The sequence below is a fragment of the Siphateles boraxobius genome, unplaced genomic scaffold (assembly GCF_051911475.1).
Source record: "Siphateles boraxobius isolate OS27281-9 unplaced genomic scaffold, OSU_SipBor_1 1, whole genome shotgun sequence".
NCBI classification, from domain to species: Eukaryota; Metazoa; Chordata; class Actinopteri; order Cypriniformes; family Leuciscidae; genus Siphateles; species Siphateles boraxobius.
The window spans coordinates 23,485,021-23,494,000 of record NW_027508699.1 but is presented as its reverse complement, the minus strand read 5'-3'; the positions used below and the strand labels follow the sequence as shown (position 1 = coordinate 23,494,000).

The 8,980-nt window shown below is 37.9% G+C and overlaps 1 protein-coding gene across 1 annotated transcript; it reads left to right on the top strand.

The window, feature by feature from the left end:
- Window positions 1-1,535: 1,535 nt before the first annotated feature.
- shhb (sonic hedgehog signaling molecule b) lies at window positions 1,536-5,982 on the top strand. The gene is made up of 3 exons (XM_077229529.1): window positions 1,536-2,035; window positions 3,681-3,942; window positions 4,696-5,982. The coding sequence occupies exons 1-3, from the start codon at window positions 1,727-1,729 to the stop codon at window positions 5,373-5,375; spliced, it is 1,251 nt and encodes a 416-aa protein (XP_077085644.1). The 5' UTR covers window positions 1,536-1,726; the 3' UTR covers window positions 5,376-5,982.
- The last annotated feature ends 2,998 nt before the right edge of the window (window positions 5,983-8,980 follow it).

The following is an 8,980-nucleotide window of genomic DNA, read 5'->3' as shown; positions in this document are numbered from 1 at the left end:
CTGTTCAACCATCATCCCTTCTAAATCAAAAACAATGGTTTCATCTCACAAATTGAACTTTTTTTGAGTTAAGGTCACCTCAGCCTTTTAAGAGTGATTGCAGGACTATGTCTTTTGTGTAAAGAGATCACTGAAGAGTATAAATGTGTCTGTTTGTGTAGCACTCGATTCTAAACATTGTTGGTTAATCTTTTAAGCTGAACATCTAAACATCATAAAATATCAAAAATATTTATTTGTATATATATATATATATTTCTGATTGAAGAGATTAAGTGGCCACTTTACTCTATCATGGGACACTTGTTGCAGAATGGATCTCATCTGAGAAATCCTGTTAACAAATCCTTATTTTGTATACAAAATTGTGTATAGCTATATATTCATTGTAACATAAATAAATGTGTTTTAGCAAATGAAGGTTTAGCGTTTTCAAGTGTAGCTGAGTCATCTGTGGGTCAAACCACACAGAGTGGCAAGAGGGTGAGTTTTTGCTCACTCACATGCCAATTCTCAGAAGCTCTTGAAAGGCCAAACCAGGTAGGTGTTATACATTCAGAGATGCACCATTTATTCATTTTGCCTATACAGAGAAAACAAAACCCCTCCACAAAACAAACCCCTCCAATAAGAGTCACAAAAAATAAGATGCTGATATTTTTACTAAAGCAGCACAAACAACAAACTCAACACACAAGAAACTTTTCAGCAGTCAAACGTGCTTTATGATCATCTTGATGATGGCAACTTTTACTTTATTACAAGATTTTCTATTAGCATTATGAGGCAGACGTTTATAGAGGCAAAATAGTAAATAGGAGGAGTGGGTAATTTAGCCCACAGTCTAAGATGGCATGCAGGATCTAAACTTTAGGACAGTAATGAACTATTAGACTTTGGAAGTCCTTATTATTCCCTACCAAAGACAAACAGAAAACGGATGAGTGTAAAAGATACAACGGCCAACAGTGTAGCTCCGCTTTTGGATCTGCGAGTGACTTACACTTTGCTGTGCTGGGACTTCATGAAGGCCTTGAAGAGAAGTCTGACTAAAAAAATATATTAATAAAATTAGACCGTCATTGTAAAGGAATGAAGAGACAGCACAATGATATAAGTAAAAAAATAAAATAAAATCAGATCTAAACTATTCTTCTTAAAATCATGTCCATGTCCAAGTATGTCAACTTTTGTACATTGACCTATAATCAAACATAAATAATAACCTGTTAATAAGCAGGATGCAGTGACCTTGATTTATGACACACTGTTTTGAAAAGAGGGGTGAAATATATTTTAAAGGGCTGATTCAAAATAATGCAATTCTGATGATATTTTTGTTTCTTTAAAATATCATTTTTAGAACCATTTATTTCTGCTGATTTGAGGTATGGAGACAGTCTTTGCTAAGATGGCATCATAGTTGGACGGCACTCCGTCAAGTCAATAGACTCCCTCCCCCTGCCATAGATTTGCTCTGTAATTCATATGGGTAGACTGCCTCTACTCATAAGCGTCTGACCCTACCTCCCGTCAAACTAAGTCGCTCTTTCGTCTCCCACTTAGCAGTGACAGCCAACCTCCAATGTGCTCAGTCAGTGGCTATCGAGAGCGGTCGTTATTGCACCTGCTTCGGTAGTGGTCGTTGGGTAGCATCCATCCGGCACGCGCGAGGAAACCCTGTGAGTGAATAAACTTTAGAGATCCGAAGAGATAATTTAACGTCATGGACGTAAGGCTGCATCTGAAGCAAATTGCTTGTCTGTGTTTTATCAGCCTGCTTCTGACGCCTTGTGGATTAGCCTGTGGTCCTGGTAGAGGTTATGGAAACCGAAGACACCCAAAGAAATTAACCCCGTTGGCTTACAAGCAATTCATTCCCAACGTCGCCGAGAAAACGCTTGGGGCCAGCGGCAAATACGAAGGCAAAATCACAAAGGATTCAGAGAGATTTAATGAGCTGATTCCGAATTATAATCCCGATATCATCTTTAAAGACGAGGAAAACACAAACGCTGACAGACTGATGACCAAGGTATGGACTCGTGCGTGCGTAATTACCCAGACGCACACTATCATACATAATGGATCTCAAGTTTTGGCTGTTAAAAAAAACTGAATTTCCGATATGGCTTTTTGGAGATTGTTAAAAAAAAAGCATTGATGTTGCATTTTGGGTTTTTTAGATCAGTAAATAGTTGTTTGTGTTCTTTAACGCACCAGAACAGAGCAGGGATGTTTTATTGCAAAACTAGAGAATAAAAAGTTATTGGTGTAACTCTAATAAGTTCTTATATTGGATCAGGTTGTAAAAATTTGTAACAGAACCTTTATTTAGGTTTCCAGGCACTTTGACAGCGCGCGGTAAAACTAAAACTTTAACTGTTGACAATCCGACACAGCAGTGTAGGCTATAACATTTTCACCAGGCAGCTGGGCTTAAGTGATATTCTCAATATGAACATTTACTTACTTTTTTAAATGGAACGCGCGAGCTTTATGTTTTGTATTTTGACTTAAATATTCATATTAAATTAATTTTAAATCAAAATGACTATTCGTTGCCCTGGAAATTAGCATGATAGTCTATCTTTGACATTAGTGCAAAATAAGCACCGTTGGGTAATTTAGTGTTAGTGGTCAAAAGCATTTGCTGAACATAAGTTTTTTTTCTCATCAAGCAAGGCATCTGACAGTTAATAACATAATTAAATACACGAAACACCCCGCCTCCACACATCGTAAGCATTGCGTAATATCTTTTTCCTCTGGTCTGCCCGATCAGTTAATTCGTTCCCTCAAGATCACTTCTGTCTGTCTGTTTATGAATAAATCCCATGACCTGCTTTTTTGCCACTCATTGTCTAATTAATAGAAAATGTGGGTCAGACGTGATCTTCGTCAGTGATGTTGCGCGTAGTATTGGATAATACCGGCTCCCGTGGCGAGCGCGTTTTGTTGCATTCCACTCAGCTGCTCGACTGCTTTCTCTGATTAAAATGTTTTAGGATAATTGCTTGAAGACAATTACAAAACGTTTTCTCTCGCAATCTTCAGCATCAAAGTAAGCAACTTGCCCCAGTACAAAAATGCACATGTCCACAGTGCCACTGCCATAGAAGATACTAGCATTTCATTAAAGCAACATCGGCAGTTAAGCGATTCATTGGTGACAACGTCTATGCAATTGATTACTGCTGCACATGCTGACAGAAAAAACTTGAATTTTCAGCTCTATTTACTCCTCTCGGTTATCGATCGGTCGGTCTGGAGTCTGCTCTCTTGACCTATGGCAATAAACGATCTCTCCATCGCACAAACTGATGATAACTGTGGCTGACTGGCAGTTATTTAAAATCAACCTAATTCCGAAATGATTGCATAAATTGTAATTCCTTTTTAGATGTAGCTATATTTAGCATTTTGCAAGAACATTTGTTTTAAACATACAGAAACAACATAAAGGTCACTGTATAGTCGTATACACATAGCCTACGAAGAACATTTTTTTGTTGAATAAGTTGCAGTGATGACTTGAAGAGGAGAACCGAAAGACCATTTTGAGCATAGGCTACTTTTAATTTATTTATATTTTAACTCTAATCATTCATTAAATCTTCTGACACTTTAAAATGGTATGTATTGTGAGTATTGACAACCTTCCTCTCTCACTCATTCAGCGCTGCAAGGACAAGTTAAATTCGTTGGCAATATCCGTTATGAACCAGTGGCCGGGCGTGAAACTGCGCGTCACTGAAGGCTGGGATGAGGATGGTCACCATTCCGAAGAATCTTTGCACTACGAGGGACGCGCAGTGGACATAACTACCTCAGACAGGGATAAAAGCAAGTATGGGATGCTATCTAGGCTTGCAGTGGAGGCAGGATTCGACTGGGTCTATTACGAATCTAAAGCCCACATACACTGCTCCGTCAAAGCAGGTGAGAACAATGTCACTATATAGGCCTAGCTGACATAATACATGCAACTTATGCTATATAGATGCAGAATCTCAGACTACTTCACTGCTAATGTGTATAATTTTAGAATCATATCCAAGAACTTCAGCAAATAGCCTGAAAAGATAAGCTTTTGGCATAATTCTTGGCACTCTGTTAACCTCAAACAGCGTATAGGCTACTCAAGGAAGTTATTTTGAGATCTTATATCAAAAATTCCAAATGGTGCCTCATACATCTTTTCATTTTTACAGGGTAATAATTTGTGAATATGGAAAAAAATATATCCTATATGAAAATAATTATCGTTAACACATCAATAAATGTATTGTTTTCAAACCAAAAGCAGCTGAAATAACTGAAATATAACGACAAACCTATACAAGAAGTGTTACATGCTGCTAATTGTAATTGCACTGTTTACTGCCCGAATTGGCACGTTGGGATTTCTGCACCTGTGCAAACAAAACTAAAGAGATCGAGGAAAAAAATCTGTAGACTCAATTTAAATGACAATGTCTGATCACTTTTGTTTAAATTCAGGAGCCAGAATCACCAGACAAGCGTGATCACAAGGTTGTCACACAAGACAACCACCAGACCCTTGCTTATTTAGTCTGCAAGAGTTTGGATTTGTTTCCATATCACCACCATGTCAAAAAAATTGTCAATGCATACATAAAAAAACCCTTTACAAATACATTCATAAATTGTCTATCTTTACTTTTATCGCAGAAAATTCGGTCGCTGCTAAATCAGGGGGATGCTTTCCTGGATCGGGTACAGTGACACTTTCAGACGGGAGGAGGAAACATATCAGAGATCTTAAAGTGGGCGACCAGGTTTTAGCATCCGACGAGAGGGGAAATGTCTTATTAAGCGACTTCATTATGTTCATGGACCACGACCCGAAAACGAGAAGGCAATTCGTCGTCATCGAGACGTCAGAGCCTTTTACAAAGCTCACCCTCACAGCCGCGCACCTAGTCTTCATCGGGAACGCTTCAGCTAGTTTGGGTGTAACAGCAACATTTGCCAGCAACGTGAAGCCTGGAGATAAGGTTTTGGTGTCGGATGGGACACGCAAGACCCTCAAGAGCGTAACCGTGAAGAGGATTTACAATGAAGAGCACGAGGGCTCTTACGCGCCAGTCACAGCTCACGGAACTATAATAGTGGATCAGGTGCTGGCTTCGTGCTACGCGGTTATTGAGAATCACTCATGGGCACATTGGGCTTTTGTACCGGTCAGGTTAAGTCACAAGCTGATGACGTGGCTTTTTCCGGCTCGTGATTCAAACGTCACTTTTCAGGAAGACGGCATCCACTGGTACTCAAATATGCTGTTTCACATTGGATCTTGGCTGCTGGATAGAGACTCCTTCCATCCACTCGGGATTTCACATTTAAGTTGAGACTGCAGACTGTATCACTATGTGGATATCAGACTCAAATGTAGCCCATCTTTATTTTCTGTAAGAAAAGCCTTAAAGTGTTCGCTCAATAATTTATTTGTATTGGATTATCTGTTTCTGAAAACGTAGGCTACACGCCGATTCAAGCATGTGACCGTTTTTTGTGCATTTTGTGAAACATACAAGAGATTATAGGAAATAAGAGAAAGCAGTGAAATTACAGGACTGTGCTGTGAGTGTGCAACCGACTGTTCTGTTATAGGCTATTGCATAGGCTAAGCATAGGATGGCGCTCACAAATTATATTTTTATACACAGATTTGTATATTATTAGATTTTTGACGGATCTAAAAGTATTTACAGAATCATATTTCGTTATTTGAAATAGTGCAAAGTACGGAAGCGTGGTAAATGTATTTAAACAGTTGCGATGTAGGCCTATGTATCAACGAACTGTTCATGTCATTATGTCGATGATGTCACGTGTCATTGTTTTGACCACTGTTTCAACGTTTGTGTAGCCTATTCACTACACTAACAGTTTTTTGTTTAAATGTAAATTCTTTGACAAAAGTACTCAAAATAAATTTATGGTACGAAGTGTAAATTATTCAATGACCTTTAATTTGGGGTTAAATGTCTTTTAGCGCAAAAGTTAGCTTAGGCCTAGCCTACCATCAAATATGTTAAAGATATTGTAAACAACTAAAATGCTAATATTTGTGTTATTTTCATGAAATACTACATTTATCAAAGTGATAACGGAAACCGCTCGAGCAGCCTTCTGTTGCTATGGTTACCCCTGGGGGGAGCGCGGTTCGCTGCCGTCTACTTCGTGCACTTTGCGCTGACTAACTTGTAGGCTAATCTAACTTTACTAAATCGCTTGGAAACGCTATTTACTTGTAAGTAAAAATAGCCCCCCCCCCCCCCCCCTCCACCAACCTCTCCATAATTCGCTCCCTCGCAAACAGTGGTGAAGAATTTTTCACTTTTAAATGTTTTAGGAATTGAAAAGACAATTCAGAATTTGGAATTAGATGTATGTTTTATTTTCCACTGACTAATCTGTGTTTTTTTTTATGGGTTCAATAAACAAGCGCATTAAGTTTTGGAAAAGCAAAATCTCGAAAAAGACTGCAAACCTAACGTTACTTAAAAATCGAGACTAATTTCACAAATAGACTTTTTGTTAGCATGAGCATCTGGCCTCGACCCTTAATCACCAATGTTTCAGCAAGACTTTCGACAACATTTAGGAAGTACTATTAATTTCTTTAGGTAAAAACCCAGATCAACTATTTCAAAGCGTTATAATTAGGCTAGTGTAGTCACCATTCTGATAACCAATAGCCTATTATATATAATTTATGTGGCACTATAACATAATTCGATATAGGATACCCTCAAAATATGCATTTTGCACATGATGCTTGTAATGTCCACAGTAAGAGTGTGGTGGTGTGTGTGTAAGGCGTATGTAGTGCGACATCTACTGGGTCTTTACGGCTCTGACACACTGTGCTCCAGGTTTCCCTACGACAGGCAACATCAGAGCATTTTAAGCTTTAATATATATATATATATATATATATATATATATATATATATATATATATATATATATATATATATATATATATATATATATATATATATATATATATATATATATATATATATATATATATATATATACACACACACTATACACTCTTAAAAATAAAGGTTCCAAGAGGGAGTTTTGTAGGGATGCCACAGAATAACCATTTTTGGTTTCCCAGAGATCCTTAGAGTGAACAGTTCTTAAAATAATTTGTTTTCCTTTGTGTAAAACATTTTAGTAATCTAAAGAACCTCCACTATAAAGACGCTTTTGTGTAAAGGTTCAGTGGATGTGCCAAAAAAATAACCGTTATTTTAAAGAGTATAGACACTCTTTTGGGTTGGTCAAGTTTGCATATTGAATGAAAAAGCCAACAAGATAGATACATTAACTACTATGCAGATCTGTAGCAAAAAGAAAAGAAAAGAAAATAACACCTTGCATTACAAGAATAAAGCAGTTAATTGACATGTTAATCCCTGTAACCTTTGACATGATTGTTAGTGGATTTCCATGGCAGTTAGCCTGACAGATGTCAGGGCAGCACCAAATATATGCCTTTAAAAAAAAAAAATTACTTTGAAGCTCAACATGACCAAGACATATTCCTAAAAAGTCCTGCCCAGTCTTGGAAGAAATATCAAGAAGTCCGAGACTGTTTTAGTCTAGAAAATAGCCACAAAATGACTTAGTGAAGAAAGAAAAACACCACCGTTTTAACTGCACACATTGGTAAATTTCTGATAACATGCAAGGCATTATGTAAACAGGAATGGAGATGATTCAAAGGCCATTCAACTCATTATACAAGAGCTTATAGAGATGTGGAAAGGTTCATTCACGTAAAGCTCTAAAATAATGGAAAGCAATGAAGCTCAACTTTGGCACAAGTTCAAGCAGTGACTAGCTCAATAACACTGCCCACCTGAGTCAGGTAATCCATCAGACTTCAATCAGACACCAGGCACAAAACCTGTGATGAATGATGCAGACAGGCTGGGAGATACACTGGTATGCTGATCTTTTTCCCTCAACATTTTAGTCAAACACAACATCGGTGGTAGTGCTGGGGAGGGGGACTCAAATTGCTTAATGAGAAAAGTAAGTAACATTTAAAGAGTGTTGCGACAAGGATTGAAATTCCACTCCCATTCTGCTTTTGAGGAGGGAGCGGTGTTGACTCTGTGTGGTTGAGACTTGCCGGAAGACACAAAAGGAGCTGCGTGGAGACAGAGGGATGACCTTGGGCCCGGCCCAGGTACAAAAGCACTGCTAAAGGAACATTCCAGGGGACCAGGAAAACAAACTAGCCCCTAATCCTCCCTCTATCCCACAGTCTGCCGGATTAGAGCAGGGCCACTCTCTGCAAATGTTGACATTCCCTAAGACAAGACGTTAGAGTCTTGGAAAATATTTCAGAATGCAACATCTGTTGCAAGCAGAAGACGGAGCACAATAGATGAGGCGGTCTTGTATCTAAGAAGCAGTGAACCACGTATTCTTTCAGTGGTCTGTGTGATTTCAGATGGAAGGTATTCGTTCGTTCGTTCTTTTTTGTGAAGTTAAATCAACAGAATTCTCAAATTGTCTAAGGAATAGGATTAAACAAGAATTTAGCCTACAATTTTTCAAACCACAATCGCCTAAGAAATAATATATTGATACGCAGAGCATGAAGCTCATCAAACATAACCATGAACAGCCTGCTTGAATATATTTAGAGAAGTTATAAACAAAATTTTAACTTTAATATCACATTTGAAACTGCTTAAAATATCTTCAAATACTCTAGAAATGTAAAAATTAAAGCACAATTGATTAATTGACTGAAAAAAGATCTATCAATTTGGCCACTAGATGGTGCTAGACAGCTGCATGAGTCAAACCATGTGGCATAGACAGGCTTTTATCAGAAAGATTAAAAACATATGATATTCAATTGTTGGGTCCTGATCGTATAGAACTATTGTTTTTCAAATTGGCGGCTGATATTATCTCA

Bases quoted from the DNA above. Each gene is read 5' to 3' on its own strand.
- shhb (XM_077229529.1), top strand. From the start codon at position 1,727: ATGGACGTAAGGCTGCATCTGAAGCAAATTGCTTGTCTGTGTTTTATC. The intron at 2,036-3,680 runs GTATGGACTCGT...TCACTCATTCAG, and splicing joins CTGACAGACTGATGACCAAG to CGCTGCAAGGACAAGTTAAA. The intron at 3,943-4,695 runs GTGAGAACAATG...CTTTTATCGCAG, and splicing joins ACACTGCTCCGTCAAAGCAG to AAAATTCGGTCGCTGCTAAA.